This window comes from Toxorhynchites rutilus, chromosome 3 (assembly GCF_029784135.1).
Source record: "Toxorhynchites rutilus septentrionalis strain SRP chromosome 3, ASM2978413v1, whole genome shotgun sequence".
Classification (NCBI taxonomy): Eukaryota; Metazoa; Arthropoda; class Insecta; order Diptera; family Culicidae; genus Toxorhynchites; species Toxorhynchites rutilus.
Window position 1 is genome coordinate 247292945 of NC_073746.1, and position 25554 is coordinate 247318498.

Here is a 25554-nt window from a genome sequence, read left to right on the forward strand (position 1 = left end):
GGAATTTAATCCCGTATTTTCATGCACTTTTTCTACCAAATCGTGCCTCATCTGCTCGAAGGAGTTCGGATAAATTAATTCTTTCGTGGTACATTTTTACACAAGTTTATTAAATAAAATACTCACAACAAAATAATAATTTAAAAAACGCGTTTAAGATATTTTATTTCCTCAAATTGAATTCACGGAATTTTAGCTTCGTAAAGTTACGCTCTCCGCTTATTTGGTAACTGATTTGCAATTGTCCTGAATGTAACAATGTCCAATCTGAGTGCTGTTCCATTTTTTTTGCATTCAACGAAAGGCCTCTACCTACCACCTACTTTTCAATAAATTTTCCTTGCACTTGCACTGGGTGTTTATTATTCCTAAAAAATAGTGGTCACTAGCGCATAATTTGTCGCGTACATTATTATTTAATTTGTTATTGCTCTTCGGTTTGTCTTTCCAGGATTCGCTAATCGTTGAGTACTACTGAGAACAGCTTCTTGTTGATGACCGTCGATGAAAAGCGTCTGTAGCTTGATGTCGGAGAGTTTTCATCTTTCAGAGAAGTTTTTTCATGTTTCGATTTACATATTATTGAGTTCGTTGGGTGAAGAAACAATCAGAGTATTTATTGGTGAGATAAGAATAAAATATAAATATAGTTTCATACAGCGATCGTTTGAGTTTGGTTAACTGAGTTTGATTAACAGATATTAACATTCAGCGGTGCATTTCATCACGCGGAGGTTTCTGTACAACACTAGCACTAATTTTTGGTATTGGTTCTAACCTTGCTGCTGTTAGTAGTCGAATGAATGTAACCATTGTATATTTGTTTTTTTTATAACTTTAAATTTACCCCTTCTAATTGCTTGTCTCAATGAAAAACGAAGTAACGGACTAGAGATGGTCAGGTTTGAATCGAGAACAGAATAAAATAATCAATAGGATGTTATATTTTTGGGTTCACTCTGAATGTCGGGTCTGGTTTGTGAAATTTCATATGTGCGTGGGTATGTTTGTTCAACCAGCCGGTTAGTTAGAAACTCGAGAATTCGGAACAAAAATAAATAGCCTAAATTAGCTACTACGTTAGTGATCATGAGTCTTTGCTTACGATAAAACGCCTACGAATTCGGTTTTTTTTGTGGTATAGAACTAGCAAACATCAAATCAACTCAGCAGAATGCATCAGCTGCTTATGGTATTGCTTCTACTTCTGTTTAGTGTTTGAAGGTAGCTTTATTTGAAGGAGAGTAAAAAAAAATGGATCGAGATATTACTGTGAGAATCGGGTGATTGTGGTGATATATTCGGATTATCGATGCCAATTACGGCGTGTTGATCGTTGAACTAACACGTGAACAAAACATGTATTATTCACTGGTATTAAACAAAATACATCCTGAACTATCGAGTTGCCCGGAAAGTTCGTAACGATTTTCAGAAAAAAAACCAAAGAATCAGTCTCGTATGTAGACCTACATTGACTCAGTTATGTATGCACCGTTTTTCCGCACTCCTTCGCCATCTTGGTCATCAGTAGCATTATGAGCTTTTCGGACAACCCAATATATTTTCCATAGTGTAGTATTTTGTGAAAAATAAATGCATAAAGGTTATTCGATTACTATCTACTAAGGTTAATCCAATGACTAAAATAAAAATTACGTTCTATGATGAAAATTGAGAAAAATTTCTCAGAATTTTAAGAAAACTAAACAATGGGAATAAACTATCATTCCGATGTCAGTCAATCGAACCCAATTGTTCGAATGTGGTTTAAAATTTTGAGAAAAATATGTTATGCCCTAGCTGGTTTCCACATAATAAATGTGTGCAAATTATGGCTGAATATGATGATTTTTTGAATAGAACAACCGTTTCAGTAACTTCAGTGATTCCTTGCGACATTGAACTTAGAGTGCGGTATTTCTCTTTAGCCATTAATGAGAGTGAACCGGTGAAAACAGTGACAACATTCTTAAAACATAACACGATGCGATGAAATAACAGCACACACTATGAACTATGAACGAACGAAAGCCCACGCTTGTGGTCGAAACTTGTGGCGCAATTGTTTAGTGTGGTCGATAGTGTGGATCGTTTACGGCAACGTGTGTCTTACCTCGGCCGCAGGGCAGATTCAGAGCGCTGGTTCCACCCGTCGCCAAATGGGGACTGTGGTCCTGTCGGGTGCGGTTGTTCAAGAACTCGCGGATGTGCTGCACAATGAGGTCGATGGCCACTAGAAATGAATAAAAATTGAAAAAATAAGTCTAATGCTCTCAAATTTCGCATTTCTACCTTTAGAGAAACGAGTTTTTCGATTTTCAATTGTAATTTCAAACTACGTTCAAACTGGATAAGATTGAAAATGGATACGAAGAGGTCGATCTTTCTCAAAAGATCGATCTTGACGAATTAATTTTCTAAACGGTGTAAGAATCGATTTTTTGAAAGTCCTTTTTTTCCCCATTTTATCTACTTATTCTAGATGAGTATCGTATTTTCTTTAAATAAGGAATAAAAATTTCGTCTATTCAAACGTCAAAAGCATTTCGTTTTCTTCATCAGCATGAATGCCACAAGAAAAAAAATAGAGTCAAAAAAAAACCTATTCCATGGCATTTATCTCGTGCCTACATGGAATGATTTAACTAGAACAAATATTTGAAAAAGCACTATTAGAAATTCAACTACTGTTATCTGCCCAGAACAACAGCGAAGAACGAAGTACATCGTAGATGAATCAGACTGACTTTGTCAACGAGCTTAATGAAGTGATTCAAAAAAAGATTATAAAAATTGTCAAAAAATCGGAAATCGGAATGGAAAAAATCGATCTTATATATTAGGCTGTCAAAAAAGTTCTGCGGTATTTTTTTTTGAATTTTAATTTGTTCATAAAATTAGTTACAATAATCTGTTTTAAGTCAAATATGCGCCGTTTTGTTCGATGACTTGTTCCCAACGAGATGCCAACTTCATAATACCCCTGTTATAGAAGCTCGCTTCCTTATTGGCAAAAAACTCGGATAGCCAATTTTCACAGGCCTCTTTTGTGGCTGTGGATAAAAACAGGTGGTAGTCACTTGGTGCAAGGTCCGGACTATACGGCGGATGCAAAAGGACCTCCCACCCGAGCTCCCGGAGCTTCTGGCGCGTCACTAAAGAAGTGTGTGGCCTGGCGTTGTCCTGATGGAAGACAATGCGGCCTCTGTTTATCAAAGATGGCCTCTTCTTCATGAGTGCTACCTTCAAGCGGTCCAGTTGTTGGCAGTACAGGTCCGAATTGAGCGTTTGGCCATAGGGAAGCAGCTCATGATAGATTATTCCTTGACAATCCCACCAAACACACAGCAGAACCTTCCTGTCCGTTAATGAGGGCTTGGCCACCGTCTGAGCCGCTTCAACGGGCTTCGACCACGACCGTTTGCGCTTCACGTTGTCGTAAGTGACCCACTTTTCATCGCCAGTCACCATCCGCTTCAGAAACGGGTCGATTTTGTTGCGATTCAGCAGCGATTCACATGCGTTGATACGGTCAAAGATGTTTTTTTTGCGTCAACGTGTGTGGCACCCATACATCGAGCTTCTTTGTGAATCCAAGCTTCTTCAAATGGTTAATAACGGTTTGATGACTTATCCTTAGCTCTTGGCCGATGCTACGGCTGCTACTAGCTGGTCTTTCTCGGCTAATTCAGCGATTTTGTCGCAATTTTCGACGACAGGCCTTCCGGAGCGTGGCGCATCTTCGACGACCTCTACACCAGAACGAAAACGTTGAAACCATCGTTGTGCGGTGGAAATGGAAACTGTATCGGGTCCATAAACTGCACAAATTTATTGGCAGCTTGAGATGCATTTTTGCCTTTGTCATAGTAGTACTGTAAAATATGTCGTATTTTCTCTGTATTTTGCTCCATATTTGCGACACTATAACTCACGAACGACTTAACCAAACAAAACACTGTCAAGGACTATATTATAGCGCGCAAAAATACCTTTCCAACAAGCTATAGTATGACTCGATACAATGAATACAACTAGAACTACGCGCTTACAACGACACCTCGCGGAAATACCGCAGGACTTTTTTGACAGCCTAATATATATATATATATCGATCCAAGATCGTAATCTTTACTAGTCCGAACATTGATAGAATATGTCAATTATTAGTACTCTGTTAGAGGTAAAAAATCGCTCACATTTTTGCAAGATTCAGTTGATATCATGGGGCCCTAACAATTACCATCGCTGAAATAATTTGCTGCGTATATCAGATGACACATGATATGCATATCGCATATCATGTGACATCATGTGACAGTGTCATACACGTCCGGGTCGCAAATCCAACTTGCGACCACTGCCAAAATCTCAAATTGTGTGAATCAAGACTCTTAAAAATATACTACAAGGTGGGCCAATATATCAAAACCTTCTGCAATAATCTTAAAAATATAGTACTTTTTGTACACAAAACACAATACAATTGAACGCAATTTGAATTTGAACTATTGTCTCAAATTGTTGACGTTGGTACATGTACCATGAGTGTTTGCGAGCAACAAGGAGCATATTATTTGCAGCCGGTAATCTAATTATGACGATTCTTAGAAATATCTATATATATATATATATATAAATGGATTTCTGTCTGTCTGTCTTTCTGTCTGATTCTTATGGACTCGGAAACTACTGAACCGATCAACATGAAAATTGGTATTTTGGGGCCGGGGAAGGTTTTCGTGATAGTTTGAGACCCCTCCCCCCACTCTAAGGGGGGGGGGCTGCCATACAAATGAAATACAAATTTCTGCATTACTCGAGAATTAATCAAGCAAATGAAACCAAATTAGGCATACCGAGGTTTTAGGGTGCAATAGATGTTTCTATGGTGGTTAGACTCTCCACCCCTCTCTCTAAGGGGGGCCTGTCATACAAATGAAACTCAAATTACTGCATTACTTGAGAATTAATCAAGCAAATGAAACCAAATTCGGCATGTGGAGGTTTAAGGGGGCAATAAATGTTTCGTTAGACTCTCCACCTCCCTCTCTAAGGGGGGGGGGGCGTGCTGCCATACAAATGAAACACAAATTCCTACATTACTCGAGAATTAATCAAGGCAAATGAAACCAAATTTAGCATGTGTCATGCAAGTAACCTTTCACGAACATATAACCAAATATGAGAGGATCATTCAGATACTTGTATGAATGACAGTAATCACTTGTGTAACACTAAATGATTAAACCAAGAGAGGAACGAAGACTGTTGTTTGCATATTTGAGCTGTATCAAACATCGCATTTGAGCTGTATCAAACAATCCCATCGATTACAGGCATTGAAGTTGTCGCTTGCCAGATACAAATCAATGGCAAAGAACTCTGCATTGCTTCGATATATATTCCTCCCAGGACTACGGTAGGCCGCCATCAGTTCTTTGATATTATCGAGGCATTGCCGGAGCCGCGGTTAATCTTAGGTGACTTCAACTCCCATGGAACAGCATGGGGGTCACTCTACGATGACAACCGAGCCACGTTGATTTATGATCTGTGCGACAACTTCAACATGACAGTTTTAAATACTGGGGAAGCAACTAGGATAGCCAACCCTCCTGCACGGGCAAGCATGCTAGACATATCTCTCTGCTCTTCTTCATTATCCCTGGATTGCACATGGAAGGTAATCCAAGATCCCCACGGTAGTGATCACCTACCAATAATTTTATCGATCGCCAATGAATCAAAATCTAGTGAGTCAGTCGATGTTGCGTATGACCTCACGAAGAATATTGACTGGAGAAAATTTGCGGAATTAATATCTGAAGCAATCATTTCGATGCATGAACTTCCTCCCCTTGAAGAGTATAACTTTATATCAAGTTTGATTTACGAAAGCGCACTTCAAGCTCAAAAGAAACGTGTACCGGCTACCACTTTCCGACGTCGTCCTCCATCACTTTGGTGGGACAGGGAGTGTTCAAAGGTCTACCTTGAAAAATCATCCGCTTTCAAAAAATTCAGGAAAACTGGACTAGTGGAATGGTTTCGAAAGTACGAAGCTCTAGAAGCCAAACTAAAAGGTCTGATTAAAGCAAAAAAGCGTGGATATTGGCGGAAATTCGTCAATGGTTTGTCAAGGGAGACCGCTATGAGTACTCTTTGGAATACGGCTAGGAGAATGCGTGGCTGGAACCATACCAATGAAAGTGAGGAATACTCTGACCGTTGGATTTTAAAATTTGCAAGGAAGGTTTGTCCCGATTCTGTTCCTGCACAGAGCGTCGTACGCGATATTCCGCTCCAATGCGATTATGAGAATTTTTCGATGGTAGAATTCTCAATTGCCCTCCTCTCATGTAACAATTCAGCTCCGGGGTCGGACAAGATTAAATTCAACTTGTTGAAGAATCTTCCCGACTTGGCAAAACAGCGTTTGCTGAACTTGTTTAACAAGTTTCTGGAGCTGAATATTGTCCCGCATGACTGGAGACAAGTGAGAGTGATAGCCATACGGAAACCCAACAAGCCGGCTTGCGATCACAACTCGTATAGGCCGATTGCAATGTTATCCTGTATTCGCAAATTGTTAGAGAAAATGATTTTACTTCGTTTAGACAAGTGGGTCGAAACGAACAATTTGCTGTCAAATACGCAGTTTGGCTTCCGCCGAGGTAAAGGGACGAATGATTGTCTCGCGCTGCTATCTTCTGAAATCCAAATCGCATTTGCTCGCAAAGAACAAATGGCTTCCATTTTCCTCGATATCAAAGGGGCATTTGATTCAGTTTCCATGGAAATTCTCTCAGAGAAGCTTCATAATCGTGGACTTTCACCAATTCTGAATAATTTCCTGTACAATTTACTGTCAGAAAAGCACATGAATTTCTCTCATGGCAACTCAAAATCTTCTCGTTACAGTTTTATGGGCCTACCGCAAGGCTCCTGCCTAAGCCCCCTCTTGTACAGTTTTTACGTCAATGATATGGATGATTGTCTAACTAGAGACTGCACGCTGAGACAACTTGCAGACGATGGAGTTATTTCCATCACGGGTACTAATCCCGTCGCTCTGCAAAAGTCGTTGCAAGATACCATGAACAATCTGTTCACGTGGGCCCTCAAGCTGGGTATCGAATTCTCTACGGAGAAAACTGAAATGGTCGTTTTTTCTAGGAAGCACGAACCCATCCAATTCCAGCTTTACCTATCCGGCAAAACGATCCAACACTCTATGTTTTTCAAATACCTGGGTGTATATTTTGATTCTAAATGTACCTGGGGGAGACACATTGCGTATTTGAAACAGAAATGCCAGCAAAGAATCAATTTTCTCCAAACAATAACCGGAACATGGTGGGGTGCCCATCCAGGAGACCTCATTCAGTTGTACAAAACAACGATATTGTCAGTGTTAGAATATGACAGTTTTTGCTTCCGATCAGCTGCCAGGATTCATATTCTCAAGCTGGAGAGGATACAATATCGTTGCTTGCGTATAGCCATGGGGTGTTTGCATTCGACACATACGATGAGTCTCGAAGTTTTGGCAGGAGTACCCCCGCTTACTCTTCGGTTCACAGAATTATCCTACAGATTTCTCATCCGTTGCAAGATCATGAATCCATTGGTGATTGATAACTTCGAAAATCTACTCCAACTGACTCCTCAGTCAAGTTTTATGTCTTTATACCATGAGTACCTTACCCACGACGTGCACCCTTCACCAGGCATCTCCAACCAAGTTTGCTTCCCATACTTTTGCAATTCCTCTGTCATTTTTGATCTGTCCATGCGACAAAAAATCCATGGAATACCAGATCACCTACGCTCCAATGTTATTCCGTCGATATTTTCGGAAAAATATGGGAAAGTTGGATCTGATAAAATGTTCTTTACTGACGGTTCATACATAAACGGGTCCACTGGCTTCGGCATCTTCAATGAAAATTCCAGTGCCTCTTTCAAACTCAAAGATCCTTGTTCCGTGTATGTCGCAGAAATGGGTGCGATATACTATGCTCTAAGGATCATTGAAACACTGCCCATCGACCATTATTTTATTTTTTCAGACAGTCTCAGCTCAATAGAGGCAATCCGCTCAATGAAAGTTGATAAACGCTCATCTTATTTCCTAACAAGAATAAGACATCTATTGAGTGTTTTGGTCGAAAAATTATTCAAGATTACCTTAGCATGGGTTCCCTCTCATTGCTCGATTCCGGGGAATGAGAAAGCGGACTCGCTAGCTAAGGTGGGCGCTTCAGAAGGCACACTTTTTGAAAGGCAAATTGCCTATAATGAATATTTTCACATTCCTCGTCAGGACACACTCGTTAGTTGGCAGCGCATGTGGAGTGAAGATGAGTTCGGTCGTTGGTTACACACGATTATCCCTAAGGTTTCGACGAGTGCTTGGTATAAGGGATTGAATGTAGGTCGTGATTTCATTCGCGTGATATCTCGGCTCATGTCCAATCACTACAACCTAAACGCGCATCTCTATCGCATTGGGCTCGCAGCAAACAATCTTTGTGATTGTGGCGATGGCTACCACGACATCGAGCATATTGTCTGGTCGTGTATCCGGTTCCATGCTGCTCGCTCCCAGCTCTCTAGAGCACTGAGAGCAAAAGGCAGACAATCGGATATCCCCGTCCGGGATATCTTAGGTAGCCGTGATCTTCTGCTTCATCTATACCTGTTCCTCAGAAACGCCGATGTCAACGTTTAATGATGTTTCCTTCGTTGTGTCCCCGTTTCATAACCCTCCTATCCGATCGATAAACTTTTACTTAGTCGCGGCAATACATACACACACTCTTTACAGATACACGGGCCAAAGGTTGTGCAGTCCACTGATGATTCAACAAGAGCCAAAGGTTGTACCGCTCATGACAACTCTACACGAGCTGATGATTGCGCCGGTTAGTGACCATTCTATCCTGGATTCCTCGAGTCGAGAAGACGCACCACGCTAGATATGGGGTACATACTAGGGGGGCGTTGCTGATTAATGGTCAGCTGCATCCAAATAGGAAGTATCCCGTGTCGGGCACACGTACAGAGCATTGGAGACAGCAACATCCCAATTACGAGAACACTTGTAATACTAACCTCGAGCCGACCGCGAGTAATCGGTTACATATTACTAACATAGATAATAAAAAAAAACTGTTAAAATATTGAACTCCGGCCCCGTCAGGCTAATGCCATAGGAGCCTTGATAAAAATATATATTTTGGGAAAAAAAAAATCGCAAACTATTTTCGAAGCCTGCATACAAGTTTGAACCGCATATATCGTCCCGCTCTACTATAGCGAAACACACTGCACAGGCAAGTGCAAAGCCATAAATGATACAAGAAAAATTACGTTATCATTCCAGTAAAACTTTGCGGTCTATATGAATATACATATTTCAAGGGACAGCTGCGTTAAAGATGGAAAATATGATCTGTCTACCCTTCCCTTAGCCTCTATCGAGCTAAATAATCATATAGTTTGTACTCTCTGAGACCTAAAACTCAGGATCTGCTATGTTAGCTGAATATGAATCATTCGCTTTGCGTAGTCCGTACGATCCTGCTGTTCATGTTGCATGGAGAGCTCGATATGCATATGTTAGAGGCAAAGAAGAAAATAAACTTTCTGCACCGAAAGCGTATATGATGGCTCTGCTCGCGTGTCGGTGTATCATGAAGTGCGAACCGATGCAGAGTTGTCTCGTTCACTTTTGTGTCGTGATTTGCAGCACATAAAAACAAAAGAATGCCACTGGGGGAAATGATTTGTGTATGATCATATTTGAACGAACGAAAGCGATTTTTTCAAAACGTGGATGTTTGAAGGCATTGAAAACAAAACACAAATTTTGGGCGGGACGAAGTTTGCCGAGTCAGCTAATAACAAATAAAAATATAAATGTGCGTTATTTTGACAGCTGTCACTCGTTTTTATTTAATTTGGTTTGTTATCGAATAGACTGAAACCTGAACAATGCATGCGATTCGTGCAATTTGTTTTCGAAAATCCTTTTCCATTTCAAAATATTCGTGCTCCCTTGAATCGATTGCGTACCTCTTTCGCATCCTGTAGGGCAAAACACGCTTCGCTACAGATGTCATATAGTGCGAGATGACGTTTTGCCAAAGAAATCGTTGGTCTGATTTTTACCGTTTACAGGAAACAATTTACCGATTTACAAGAAAAAAAAATCGTTTGAACACCGTTAGACAAACCAGAAGTCTCTGGTTTACGCCACAGACGCTTGACGCCGTGGAAAACCACATTTGCCACAAATTAGGGACCATCCGCGACATGATTGGTCATCCCACTCAGATGATAGCATGAACATAAACAATTCCCAGTAATCTGAATCAGCATTCCGATGTACACACATCAATAAAAATTCCCACAAAATTGACATAGTAAACCATTAATCAGAATATTAAAGCGGGATCAACCATAATCAAATTAGTCTGAACAATTTGAGTGAACAGAAGAGGAGCATAATTCCTAAGAAAGTGTCATTTTTAATAAGCTTGTGTAGAGAAATACTAACTCAAATTAAAATAAAATGACGAGCTGTCGAATACCAGATGTGCGAGTTGAAGTTGAGTTGAAATTCTAATTAGAAGTAATCTCCGTTTGAATTTACACATTTCGTCCATCTCTAAGATGTATGGCTTTCCAATTAAACTTTTTTGTTGTTCAAGTAAGAACCAATTACTGACTCATTTTTCGACAACTTTATATTCGACGAAGTACTGCTCTACCAGCACATGCCCCATTGAAGCAAAAAGGTAATAATCTGACGGGGCCAGGTCTGGAGAATAGGGCAGGAACGATACCAATCCCCGGAAAAAGGTTTCGACTTAATCGGCCCAATGTTTTACGTAAAATGTCAACGTTTCTACTGAAATTACAACAGACCGAAAAGTACAACATTTTTTCCGATGCGGGTAATATGGACATATAATGGGGGAGATGGACAGGTTTGTAATATACAAAGCGTTCCTCACCGTTCGTGAGAGGAATAATATTATTCAACCAAGGTCTGAACTCATCACGAATATCCGTTAAATGACGAAAAAATGAAAATCATCCATTGGCATTGTGCATTTCTGCAGAATAAACGGACAGACCCTCAACTATTTTGCTTTTGGTTCCAGTCAGCTTACAGGAGTCCATCTTTGGCGATTTGATTTCCGTTTACAGACGCAGGGCATTCTGTAGGAATAGAACGCAATTGTTACGGTTTCGAAAAGGTAGAAGTTACATGTTACGATTTGGAATCTTCAAGTCGTGATCTACTGGGAGTTTTCGAATACACGCGAGACAGTCGATCGGCACCGATATCAGGATCAGTTTAGTATAGTAGTCAAGAAATAGGCAGATCCCATGGTTCAGATGCTAGGAAACCTATAGCTTTGTTTCACGATAATGCGCCCCCACATAGAGCACGGGAAACTACGAAGTCTGTTCAAAAAGAAAAGCAGTTGTCAAAAATTAACTGAATGTTCAAAATAGCAGTACTTGTCAGCATAAGTGAGAGACATGAGTACCAACATAAAGCCACAAAATAATCTAGAATCGAATATACGAAACCCGCGTAAATTCGAATGTCACGATACTTTTTGAACAGACCTCGTATATCGAAGGCGCAGAAATTATGGTTTGAAGTGTTAGAGCAGTAGGTTATGGACTTCTTTGCGGAGCATTTCAGCTGCTTGTCAGATTCATTATTCGTTAGGGGTACAGACCAACTCAATACTAGAAGGAGATACTTTATAGCGAATGATGGGAAATATGTGCAATAACAATAAAGGTGCAGGATGGTAGGAATAAAAGATGAATAGAAAGAAACAAGAGAGGCTCCTCAGTAAAAAAAATAGACGTCTTGACTCGGTGGCTTCTTTTATTTCAATAATTCATTTTACGCCTTAATGTATACAGTACAGCACCGGCTTCGGAAGAGTCCCAGTACCCAGTACGCGAAGCGATCCCCATCGGCATCGGCGGTCATACACCGGCACTGATATGGAGTCCATCGAAATGAAGCAATCTCGAAATAATACCAAGGCCTAGCATAGCGAGAATGTGTGGAGTCATTTCCTTCAATGGCAGCACAGCATTCCGTATTGAAAAAAATCTAACCAATATCGGTCTCAGACATCATAAACGTGGTGAAAACCTCTCTGCAAACAAGCCCAATCTCAGTTATTATACTGTTACCGTGTTAACGGACGGGCAAAACTTGTAAAAAGTCATCGGCATCTCACTACGCAGAAAAAAAGAAGATAAGGATCATCAACTCTAGATTCTGCTGGCCATTTCTTTTCCACGCCCGCACTAATGCAAACAGCTTGGTGTCCTACGAACCAAGAACCGAATAAAAATAAAATATGGATACAATTTACACTCGGATTTCACTGTCTTAGATTCATAGAAACAAAGCAGCGCTTACGTTGCTTTAACATTTGCATGAACACACTTACAAAAAAAACATCCTGCAATATTTCAAAATATCTATTCGTCCATTCATTGAGAATTGGCTCAGATGCAACTTCTAACAAATGAATACTAAACCAACGGTAGTCCTACGTCAACCTTGCGTGTGAGCTGCCCCTAGTTTTTCAAAACCACGCAAGGCAAACGATGATTATCAGCTGTACTCTTCTTTACAAAAATAATAATGCAATAAAACTTCCTGCAAACGGCGTTTCTCTGGGACAAAAGTCGACATTTTCAATGCAATTCCGGTTGTTTATACTTCAATTAAATGAACTGTACTACGCAATATCATTACAGTAGAACTCAGATTATCCGCGGAATTGAATGGCAAGGTCAAGGTTGCTGTCGAGCCTCGAGCCATAAAACAATCAACCGTGTCCTTCAAATAGATGGCCGCTGATGCCAAAACCAACTGAAAAAAAATTCAGTATTCATGCGACCGGATTAAGGGCAGCAGCAGGTACTATCGAACGTAAATAGCAATATTCATCGTATCAGTGGTTACGAATTTTCCGTTTTTCAGTCGGCTATACAAATCGATTATGTCCACCTCGTCGGTGAAGCAGATAAACTGGCTAAACTTGTAGAAAATCGTGCCCCGCATGTTGAAGCCTGCTCTCCGCATAACACATTCCAGCGCCACGTTGAAGAGCAGGCAAGAGAGTCCATCGCCTTGTCGAAGGGCTCTGTGAGTCTCAAATGATTTTGACAGCTCGCCTGAGATCCGCACATTGCACCGCACACCGTTTATCGTTGCCTGAATCAGTCTTGTCAGCCCTGTTCGTACATGATTCTCCGTAGTTGTAGCTGCGGCCTTGACATCAATGAAGCTGTGATGCTTAGGGACCTGATACTCGCTGAATTTTTGGAGGATCTGCAGCAGTGTAAAACTCTGGTCTGTCGTCGAACAATCGGGTATGAATCCAGCCTGATAACTTCTCACAAATCTACTTACTATTGACGATAGACGGCGAAAAAGGATCTGAGACTGAATTTTGTAGGCACCATTCAGGATTGTGATGGAACGATAGTTCCAAAAATCTAGTTTGTCACCTTTTTTATAGATGAGGCAGATTACCCCATCCTTCCACTCCTGTTTTGTGTCCCAGATCCTGTCTATCAACCGGTGCATACACTCTACTAATTTTCCCGGACCTCCCTTGAAGAGCTTCGCTACGAGGCCATCCTTACCAGCTGCTTTGTGAGCTTGAGCTTGGGTAGACTGTACAATTCGTAGTTGCTCTCCGTGTCATCTTTACCAGCTTTGTGCTTCTTTAACTGATTAATGGCCTCGTTGACTTCACCCATCGGCGGGGGTGGTATGTCGTCGTTGTTCACTGCACCGGTGTAGCTCCTCATCAACACCGTCTTGGCATGGCTGCGCGTGCTGCATCCTTCTCGCTCAGAAGCGCTCGGCATTCGTCGTCAAACCATTCGTTCCGTTTTTTTCGTGTTCATACCCGATGACGGTCTCTGCTGTGCTGCTTTCAAGGTGTCCCAGCATTCATCGAGGGGAACAGCATCCAGTTCGTCTACCCCCGGTAACGCAGCTTCAATACGCTGCGAGTATGTTGTAGCAACGTTCGGCTCCTATAGTCGTCGTAGGTGGTATCATGGTGAGCGCTGGTGTCTTATATTATTGACGACTGACAGTTTAGAACGCAGTTTGACCATCACCAGGTAGTGGTCTGAATCGATGTTAGCGCCACAATAGGTTCTCACGTCAATGATATCCGAGAAGTGCCGACCGTCAATCAAAACGTGGTCAATTTGTGTTTTCGTTTTGCTGAGATGATCTCCAGGGGAACGTTTTTGGAGGCTGTGCTGGAAGAAGGTGCTACGTATGGCCATGTTCATGGAAGGGGCGAAGACGATAAGTCTTAGGCCGTTTTCGTTGGTTCGCGGATAGGCGCCGAACCTACCAGTCGGAACTCCTCCACTTGGCCGACCTGAGCGTTCAAATAATCGATGACGATTTTGATGTCATGTTTTGGACAGCGATCGTATCCACGCTCTACCTGCGCGTAGAATTGTTCTTCATCGTCATCGGTGCTAACTGGATGGAGGCTGTGGACATTGTTAATGCTGATGTTGAAGAAGTGGCCTCGCATCCTCGCACATTCTTACATTGATCGGCCACCAGCCAATCACCGGTTTCTGCATCTCCCCAATTAAGACGAATGCTGTACTCAGCTCGGGTGTGTGGCCGCAGCTCTGGTAGATGGTATACCCACCTTGGAATGGTCGCACCATCTAACCTTTCCAGCTCACCTACTGCAGCGCTACGATTTTGAAATCGCGGGCTCTCAATTTACCCGAAAGAACTCGGGTACTCGCAAGAAAATAGAGAGACTTACAGTTCCATGTTCAGAGTTTCCAATCTCTAGTCCGTGTTCTTTGCGTAGGTCTAGTCCGATTATCCAGTCTCGAATTTCTATTTGAATTTTTCTGTGTGTTTCATTTTTACGGATGGCACCAACCCCCTTTTTCGCCGAGGAACCGGTGTGCACAGCTCTTTTTAGAGTCCCACTGACACGAACGAAATGATCAGCCACCCCTGACATGGGGAACAGACGCTGTTTTGAGCCGCACCACTAAGGTGAAGATTGGTTGTGTATGATTCAATAACATGTACGAATTGTAGATTTTTGAGAGCACGAATAATGGTTATTACGCTGTTTTTTATTTTTTTTATATAAATTCGTTTATTTTTACAGGCTCAGTTACATAAGTTTAAAGGAGCCGAAATATATTTTTAAAACTATATATATGAACAATTTTCTTAAATCTATGGTTAGTAATGTGGGAAACCGATTACTCGCGGTGGACTCGAGATTAGAAGGGTGACATATTTTTTCTCAGGAAAAGGATGGGGTATAAGGAAATTATTACAATGTTGATAATCACACACACTCAATTCTTAAATCTATTCGTACATCTATTGTGAATTTACATTTCATTCTCCTGTTCATAGCAAGCGGACCAATTACTCACAAAGGAAGAAATGGAGGGTATAAGGATATAAGGATAATCACACACGAACATCGATAGATTTAAGGAAAACATATATTTGGGACATGTAATCAAGGTCTAACCGAGCCAACACATCTCTCACCGGCACATTGGGCTGCCTTCCTCTAGCCCGAAGGGAGTTCTCTAAATTCGATCTGGCAACAAGATACACCTCACACGACCAAACAACGTGTTCGATGTCGTGGTAACCTCGGCCACAAACGCAGATATTGCTGCCGGCCAGATTGAAACGAAAGAGTAGCGCGTCTAACGAACAGTGATTGGACATGAGTCGGGAGAAGGTGCGAATAAAGTCCCGACTCAAGTCCAGACTTTTGAACCATGGTTTGAGGCTAACCTTAGGGATAATCGAGTGAAGCCACCGGCCCAATTCATCTTCGTTCCATTTGCGTTGCCAGTTAGCGATGGTATTTTTACGGACTAAAGAGTAAAATTCATTGAAGGCGATTTGACGCTGATAAATATCGCCTTCAATCGCACCTACCTTTGCTAATGAGTCAGCCCTCTCATTACCCGGAATTGAGCAATGTGAAGGGACCCAGACAAAGGTAATGACATAACAGCGTCTGGATAAAGCACTCAAAATTTCTCGTATTCTCTCAAGGAAGTACGGCGAGTGCTTTTCCGGCCTCACTGAACGGATAGCTTCGACAGAGCTAAGACTATCCGTTACAATGTAATAGTGTTCAACAGGTCGTGAGGCGACGCTGTCCAGCGCCCAGTGTATCGCTGCCAATTCAGCAATATACACTGAGCAAGGAAACTGAAGGCTATGGGAGGTGCTGAAAATTTTGTTGAACACTCCAAATCCTGTGAACTCGTTTATAGTGGACCCATCAGTAAAGTACATATTATCACAATTGATACCCCCATACTTTGCATCGAAGATCGTTGGAGCGATCCTCGATCGTTGATAATCTGAATATTCATGGATATCTTGATTATTACGCTGTTGACTAGTGATAAAACGAATAGTGGTTTGGCCGGATACCGGATATCCGGCCAGCTTCGAGGCCGAATGTACGCCTCTTTGTTAGCAAATACAAAATTAAAAGAAACGGCATGTGACATGGTACAAATAGTGTTAAAAGTAAGAAAATAAATAAACATATTTTTAAATAACAAATTTTAACGAATAATATTTTTTTCGTTTGAAATAAGTATCCAATTTAGCTTTGCGCAGTGGCGTAACCAATGAGGTTATACCGAGGTGCGATTATTGCGAGTTGAAAAAAAATATCCTATTTAATAGTGCATCCATCCCCCCTATTCTATGCGGCGAATGACGTGAGATGGCTCAGGTCACGGTGTTCCCGAAGGCGAATGGGGTGACTATAGTTTGTCACTAGGTGAGATTTGAAGTCGTATCCTCATATGCTATCGACTCTGGTATTGAATAAGAGCTGAAAATTAAGGCGACTTCCAGAATAAAGCGAGAAACTTTGCAATCTCACCTCACTCGCCGCGCGGAATAAAGGGGCATGTTTCCTACAAGGAATTTGGAATAGTTTTTTTTTCTGATAACGGTTTTATATTATAATAAGTAGATTTTTTTAAGTGTATTGAGATGATTCTAATACTGGCCGAGTAAGAGTTACATGCAATCAGTAATCAATTATTTTCATTATGATTTATAACAAACTTAGAATTGTCTTCAGGGATGGTAGTCTGAGAGATGGTACACTTACTTCACTACAAATCGAAATTCGCTAATTTGAAGACTCAACAACTGTTAGGCTTGGTGGAGAAGTTCGCTGGGCTTTTATATATTCGAGGTAATTCCGCATGTTGCTGTTTTAAAGAAAAAAATATTTGGATAAGGACGAGACTGTACAAAGAACACCGAACTTAATTCGTATGAGAACATCTTTAAACGCTGGAGAGGTCGTTACTAGAAAATTAAAATCATCAAAAATCTTTCTCGAAACGTAAACAGAAAGACAAAAATCATCAAAATCAAAATCATCATACAAAAATATGTTGAGACGAATCTTCTGATAATAATCAGCCCTATTCTGTATTCCGACGGATTTCCAATTCGTTCGAAACCGTTATTTGGTTCGAGTTATAATTTCACATTCCTCATGCCGAACGTTTTGCCCATTTAATGTTCGAAGAGAAACAGATCGAACGAAATGCAAAAACAACTCGAACGGAATACAGAATGGAATTTTATGAAGTCGTTCGAAATATTTCGAATCGATTAAAATACAGAAATACATACCTACATCGACTATCTAAATTTCAGAAAAAGTATTTTCTACGAACTCCCTTCAATTGGAATTGCAAATATTCGTTTGTTTGAGAAACCCCATAAGTCCACGGGCAACACTGCGATGAATATACCATCTCATTCATTGTTTCGTAAGAAGCATGCGCAACTCAACATAATCGGAACGTCTTCTGATTCGGATTATGACCCAGACATGACCGCGAAATGTGAGCGTGGTGTTCGGCGGACAATAAAATACAAAGCGGAAGTCATAAGAAGGGCAAGCATAGAAAGTAATACAAAAATGGGTAGGGCAAAGGATGTACCAGCTTTGACATTACTCAAACGATCAAACGAGAAGCAAATCATCCCTAAGCTGAGAACAGTAATTGACCTTGTAATATAGACTCTTATTCTGTATTTCGATCGATTCGAAATATTTCAATCGACTTGATAAAATTCCATTCTGTATTCCGTTCGAGTGCTTTTTAAATTTCGTTCGATCTGTTTTTCTTCGAACATTAAATGGGCAAAACGTTCGAAATAGGGAATGCGAAATTATAATTCTAACGAAATAACGATTTCGAACGAACTGGAAATCTGTCGGAATACAGAATAGGGTTGATAATACATTTCCTAAAAGCATTCCACTACACGCTTCTCCACTTCTCCTTCCTCCTTCAATGCAGAGCATAACTCATAAACAGCCCCATTCTTACTTGATATGAACATAAGAAACTTGAAAAGTACATAAAATTGAATTGAATCACTTCAAACCTGCTAAATAAACCACTGATATCTCGTTCGTTTGAGAAATCTCCTCAAAATCCATCAACCTTGAAGCGTTATAGTTTGAACTTTATCAGTTATATTGGTGAAGTAGTGGTCCCAAATAATATGTTCTGAGTATAATAATTGAACCTCATACCAACAAATTGGAGGACCAGGTCAAAATTTTGAGAAAAACAGTTTTTGTTGTTTTCTCGCAGGTGCGTCAAATGGAGTTATGTTCCCCAAAAATCTTCACATGCCAAATTTGGCTCCATTTGCTTGATTAGTTTTCGAGTTATGCAGAAATTTGTTTTTCGTTTGTATGACAGCCCACCCTAAGAGAGGAGGAAGGAGTGTCGAACCACCATAGAAACATTTATTGTATCCTAAAACCTCCACATGCCAAATTTGGTTTCGTTTGCTTGATTAGTTCTCGCGTTATGCAGAAATTTGTTTTTCATTTGTATTTCCGTTATATATTTAGTTCCGTTTGCTTGATTAGTTCTTCAATTATGCGGAAATGTATGCTTCATTTCTATGGCAGACCGGATATCCGTTTAATTTCTACTGTTGACAGCTGGATGCTATCTGAAAAGCGGTATCGCTGGTGCTGGTATCGGTACTGAAACGACGGGATGTCGTAGAACGAATTCCAATGGATATTTTTAAACTTTAGGACAATACCTGAAGTTCTACAAGGGGTTTTTGAAAAATTGAAAAATTGCCGAAATGGCGATCATTTTTGTTAAAAACCAGTTATTTTTAATAAAAAATCAGTGTTTGAAAGCTCATAAAAAATCAAATAAATTAGATATCAAGAAACGGCTTCGTAACGCTTTAGATAATTCATTTTTACAAGGTGATAAAAAAATCAGCCAAATTGGTCGAATAGATCGATACTACCAGCTGAAAAATCATTGTTTCGAGAAAAAATTGTAAGGGGTTGTATCTAGGACACGACCGCTTTTTCGACGTAGAACTACGCAATTCTATTATACAATCCACTTGTTTACCACTTTGAGTATTATTTTAAACTGCATCGAAATTTTTGTAATTTATTATGTTCTCCGTTGCAAGTAAATTTGATGAACATCCTTTTACGTTTGATATGATGCCTAGGACTACCAAAAAATGTGAACGGAATAATTGTTAAACGATCATTGTATTTTACATTTCCCTCTGAAATTATTGCACATCTCATGTTTACGTAGTTCTCGAACCGCCAAAGTTCATTCACCTCTAGTATTTGAAATGACGATTTTTCCAGGCTTCTCAGTTTAAAAGTACGTTTAAGGGAAACATATTCCGGTCTGCACAACGACAAACGAGTACAAAAGTACTCAACACCAAAAAATAGACTAGCATGTATTTGCAAAGCGGATTTCCACAGGTACATCGATTTCGAAGTCTGTGTTGGGGAAACCGTAAATCGGGCCAATCAAAACTTGGCAGTTAGGGAGTTTAGATAACGCTTGACATTTTACAGTTATTCAATTTTTCATCTCATGAAAAATAACATTTTATTAATTGAGATAGACGCGAAGAAATATTTCCTATCAATTGATGCAAACATCCTTCCGATCTATTATGAAATGTTCGAGTTATAAGCATTAGATATACGGGTAGGGAATTCTTAGGGAATTTCCGATTCGATTGGTATGCAAATCATGAGAATTGGTTCACAGTGAAAACAGTTATTAACGTTGACATTATTTCATAAAAACGTGACCTGTTTTCTGATTTGGCACCCTTCCTGAAAGACGTAGTTCTACGTCAAAACGCATTTAAATTTCATACAGCAATACTATATCCCTTGAGGTGACCTCATAATTTTGGCTGCAACTTTTCATCGAAATCAAATAAAGAAAAAACAGGAAGTGGGTTATATCTATGGTATAACCGCAAGGGTGACGTAGGACTATCGTTGATTTAGAGATCATTTGTATGAAGTTGAATCTGAATTCATTCTGAATGAATGAATATTTGGAGAACTTCGAAAACGAGAGCGTTACGTTGGAGGCACAAGGTTTTATGCATCCAATATTGGATACGGAAATATCCTACTGATGGGGAAGAATAATCTTCAGAAGCTATCCTGTTGATTGCGATTGATTGAAAAATCACAAAACCTAATGTATTTGGTCACAGTGTTACATGGATAGAAAACATTAAAATAAACTCTTTCATATGAATGTAATTTTAAATTCCCAGAGGAACTGGCAGATTATTTTCAGTAACGATTAGATATTTCCACATTTTCCTCGATACTGGAAGCCCACCAGTGGTTAATGCTAACTCGATAACCACCTGTTAATAGCACTTGATTGAAACATATTTGGTCACAGTGTAACATGGATAGAAAACATTCAATTAAACTCTTTCACATGAATATATTTTGAAAATTCCCAGAGGAACTGGCAGATTATTCTCAGTAACGATTAGATATTTCCACATTTTCCTCGATACTGGAAGCCCACCAGTGGTTAATGCCAACTCGATAACCACCTGTTAATAGCCGCGCGTGTATGTGTGTGTAGCGATGTCTTCCCAGGGAACCGTTTGTGGCATCACTCTCCTCCTGATAGATTCCCTTCTGGCCTAGGGTGCACAAACAGGCTCTTGGTGACACCGTTCATCCGCGCTTTCATGATAAATGAAGAGCTTCACCACAACAGCGACAACATGCTCCAATCACTGTTCAATTAGAACTGAGTGGATTTCCGAGCGGCGCTCGCTTATATACCGATTGGTGATTTCAATAGCCTATTTTGAAAGCAAATTTAAGACTATGGAAACAAGTTTTTGGATCAGAAAGTAACAAGTATAGAACGCGTAGACATTTTATCTTTCGAATGAAGTGTTTATCATACCATTTCGTTCAGTTGTTTAGGAGCTATTAACACTCAAAATCTCGGTCTCCGGCGTAATGCTTTCGTTTTCGAAACTTTGATTTTACACCCCGGTATAGAAATGAAAGACGTAGTCCTACGTCAAAATTCTTTTAGGACAACAGTTCTGAGGGCATAAGCTTTCCAAAAATGCAAAAAAAAACAAATTCGATTTTTTCGATGTTCCAGACCGGAATCCCCTATAGGAGTTATTTTGAATATTTCGATGCATACTAAAATAATATCTGAAGTAATCACAAGAAAATTGATTTTTGAATTTTTTTGGAAAGCTTCTGTGAATTTAGGAGCGTTTTAGGATTTGTTGGTGTAATGATGATAATGCTTTGATTTTTTGATTGTTTCCTCAGACTCGCAGACTTTCTCAATTCAATCGTGAATGACACCCTGTTGCCTTTTTTTCGGACCGTTCAATTGATTTTCGTGAATTCGAACATTGTTTCCAGGTTGAAGGATGCGTCAAAGTGCATCGCACTTAAGCCGGATGGGAAAAAGATATTTTTCAGCGGTGAGAGCTGCGCTCTTTGGTGGAAAATTGAAGGAGAAAATTTATTCCGTTGCAGTTGCTGTCGACATTGGCATTGCTACCAAACGTTTGTACAGTGATTTGACTCGAATTGGACATACTGAGGCATCACTCAGTGTCGCATTAGAGGCGATTGTGACTTGTAATTGGACATATCAGCAAACACAACACAATGTGAAAGAGTTAAACCAATAAAATCATTGAAAATCCAACAAATAGCCTTTAGAATAGTGTGTAAAATACATAATCTAGTAAAATGGTTGTAAACGCCATGACTAACATGTGTTTGTGGCTTCTTTGGAAAGATGGTTGAGTACCACTGCCCTCCACTGTGTATTGGATAGAAACTTTCTTTTTTTACAATTCCGATGATTTCACAAAGGTATCCGAAGAAGAATATGTATATCAAACGTTCGAAAAAAAATCATGCCATATATGTTAGCATTGTTATTGTCACCAAAGTCATTTAAGTATTGTTCTCACATTTTAGTAAATAAAAAAAATCACAACCAGGACGATTTCCAGTTTCTAGTCTTTACACACATGAATTTCTTTCATTCAATATTTCTTTTTAAGACCTAATTGGAGCAGATGACCCAATCTAAAACGTGTCACCGTATAAATTTATTTGGGCTAAATGAAATGAAACCATGCGTGCGATTATCGTCCTTTTATTACTGACTGGTTATAAAAACAAAAACAGTATTCTTAAGCTCATTATTTACGTGGTACAAAGTTTGTATAGGTGTATTAAATATAACTAGAATAATATGCTGGAAAAGGGTACAGTTACACAATTGGGGGCCATAATTCGAGTGTTGGAAAAATAAGGAATGCACAATTTTGTTTGGAAACAAACCAAAAATGCTTCTCAGCTGCAAACAATAGTGATGGAATAGTGAAAACGTAATACTTCAAAGAGTGCTCGCCTAAAAGCAAACTGCGTGCCGGGGAATTTTTCGTTTCAAGGAAATGTTCCAAAACAACCTATTTAACTAAACTGCTAACAGTCGTGTGTATGGTTTGGTCTGCATGCTACCGCGCTTAACATTAGCATCATCCATCTCGTCGAGATGTTTTGATGTTACAAAGTGCTACAAAATAAAGCCAGAGGTTATATAAGCAAAGCGTTCCTAAGCGTGAGTCCCGTTTACGAAGGTAATGTGAGTTCTGGGAATCCCGTTGATGGCGTCTCCGGTTTTGGCTTGCACAATCTCGCTAATGTGGTGCACAATTAGATCAATCGCAACTGGAAAAATGATACAATAAAGCAAAACAGCACGGAACAAGATACCAGAACGAAGTGCAGAGGGGAATAAAGTCGGAGAGTTGATGGCAAAAGACTACTTTATAAAATATCGTTGGATGGAATCGCTTCATTCTTGACTCCAGTCGTACATATCGATGTGCAAACTTAATCGGAAGTAGCTTGAATGGCACATTTTAAAACTGGATTGAACGTAAGTTATCGAATCAAATGTACGGCAAAATATCTTTGTTCTTCCTATTTCAAATGGACTTGCTCCAGAGCCACATTGAGAAAAGATAATCTGACGTTCAGTTGGCCCAATTTGATAAAATCTACCTCCAAGAAACTTTCATGATACAAAAAAAATAGCATAAATACCTGTATTATCAGCTCCGCGAGGAATGATTACATCGGCAAACTTTTTAGTCTAAAATGTAGAGATATCATGAAATAATGAAAATGGCAACGATTCCCTGTAAACTTACAGGTGAACAGAACTCCTCAAAAGCTGGTTTTACAAAAGTCATGTAGGTGTTCAAAACGTGTTCCAAGTCACGCCCCCTTTCGTTGATATCTCTAGGAACTGCGAAAGATGTGTATACAATTTTAGAATCAGGCCAAATGAACATATAACCACTATTACCTCTTCTGGCTAGCCTAGTATCGGAATCCGTGTCCACAAACAGTTTCATGTGAAACAGATCCCTGATAGCCGGAAAGTAAAACACCAGAATGCCCTCGAACAACACTACGTCTGCTGGATAGATCACAAGCTTCTTGTCGGAACATACCGAATTCAAACGGTAGTCATACTCATTGATTTCGACCTTCTTCCCCGCCAGTACCTCTTGCAGCGTTTTGAGCATCAGTTCCTCGTTGAAAGCATCCGGATGATCGAAATTAAATAGGCCCTTCTCGGCTCGCACCTTTTCCGCCGGAGTGAGCTCACGGTAGAAGCTGTCCTGACTGATAGTGACAACCTAGGCGAAACATTGCAAGATGATTAATGACAGCTATTTTGACCTTGGTAAACTCGGTGCACGCGTTACGTAAATAGGGCTTGAGTTAGACTTACTTGTCGCTGCGTGTGGTCCATATCCGCCTGGCCAAGCTGTTCCATGATTCGCTTGCATACTGTCGACTACGATGGACAAACGGAAGGAAACATTAACTATCAGCAAATCAATATGTTTTATCGATTGCTTTACAGATACTTATCGTGGGTCAATGCGAACATGTGTATATGCAATTTGAAAATATCAATATTTTACCTTGCCACTCGCGGTTCCTCCCGCCACTCCGATTAAAAACGGAGTTTTTCCTCCGTTTTCCGTGCCATTTATTTTGACAGCGTTGGGCTCTCTGCCAGTGCTTTCGTGCATATTGATTTGGAGATGATATTCTTCGGAAAAGGTATTCGCATGCGATTATGCTATCGCTTTAAAAATTTGTGCGAAAGACAGACCGTGATTCAGATGACAATGAAAAGTAGTCTTCAATGAAGTTTATTTTGAACGAGAGTTCAGTGACCCGAAATACGGGTGTAGCCTACACGAAGATTGTTTGTATTGGTATACGAAAAATGGTGTCGTCAAGAATGAATGTAATAAAATGTACAGCAAGAAAAATAAATGGACTTTGAAAATATTCACGATCTCATGTTATTTCGAGTCAAAATACTCATAAAATCATAGAAGTGTTCCACAATTTCAGAAGTGTTTCAATTTCAATGGATGACAATTGTGATAATTGTTGGGTTCAAAGCCCAAGAAGCAATCTTATTCCACCCGTATTTGTATTCACCGACGAACGACCAAATATTGATCTGTTAAATAAGGTATATGTAAAATATGTGTGCTTGTTGTGTGAGTGGGAATGAATCCATCTCCAAATGTTCGATCAACAGAATCCTATTCACGATGACAGCAAGACGGGTCTATGCACTGAGAGAAATAATTAGTAAATATAACGAATTTTTTGGTAAATACTACCAATCTATAGTCATTTTCGACCGTACTAATAAACACATATGTCAAGCAGAACCATGATTCGGAAGCCCAATATCGGCTACATTTTCTCGCCGAAAATGCACGTATCAGAATTATATCCTTATTATACCTCCGTATTGCCTTATGGGAACAATGAAAATGGTTAATACGCTCTTTTTTCACCAATTTTTAGATATGACAATATCCAAGCTTACTAATGTTATCGAGTAAAATATACTAATCTCTGGTAGGGATGCGGGTTTGTTGACAATATGTACATAAAATTTGTACATTCTACTAATTTTGCATTACCAAATGTATTTAGTAGTTTTCGACCGAGGATTTTT

The 25554-nt window shown here is 39.9% G+C and overlaps 1 protein-coding gene across 5 annotated transcripts; it reads right to left on the reverse strand.

Moving 5' to 3' along the window:
* Positions 1 to 89: 89 nt before the first annotated feature.
* On the reverse strand, positions 90 to 24999 carry LOC129777731 (uridine-cytidine kinase). 5 transcript variants are annotated; one of them, XM_055784180.1, is made up of 7 exons: positions 24491 to 24999; positions 24295 to 24360; positions 23863 to 24199; positions 23705 to 23802; positions 23598 to 23646; positions 2117 to 2236; positions 90 to 1543 (listed from the first exon to the last, which is right to left on the reverse strand). In XM_055784180.1, the coding sequence occupies exons 1-7, from the start codon at positions 24599 to 24601 to the stop codon at positions 1470 to 1472; spliced, it is 855 nt and encodes a 284-aa protein (XP_055640155.1). In that variant the 5' UTR covers positions 24602 to 24999; the 3' UTR covers positions 90 to 1469. The 5 variants fall into 5 exon arrangements, with proteins under 5 accessions (XP_055640155.1, XP_055640154.1, XP_055640156.1 ...); XM_055784179.1 differs by having other exon boundaries at positions 90 to 543; positions 24491 to 24998; XM_055784181.1 differs by having other exon boundaries at positions 90 to 888; positions 24491 to 24996.
* Positions 25000 to 25554: the final 555 nt, after the last annotated feature.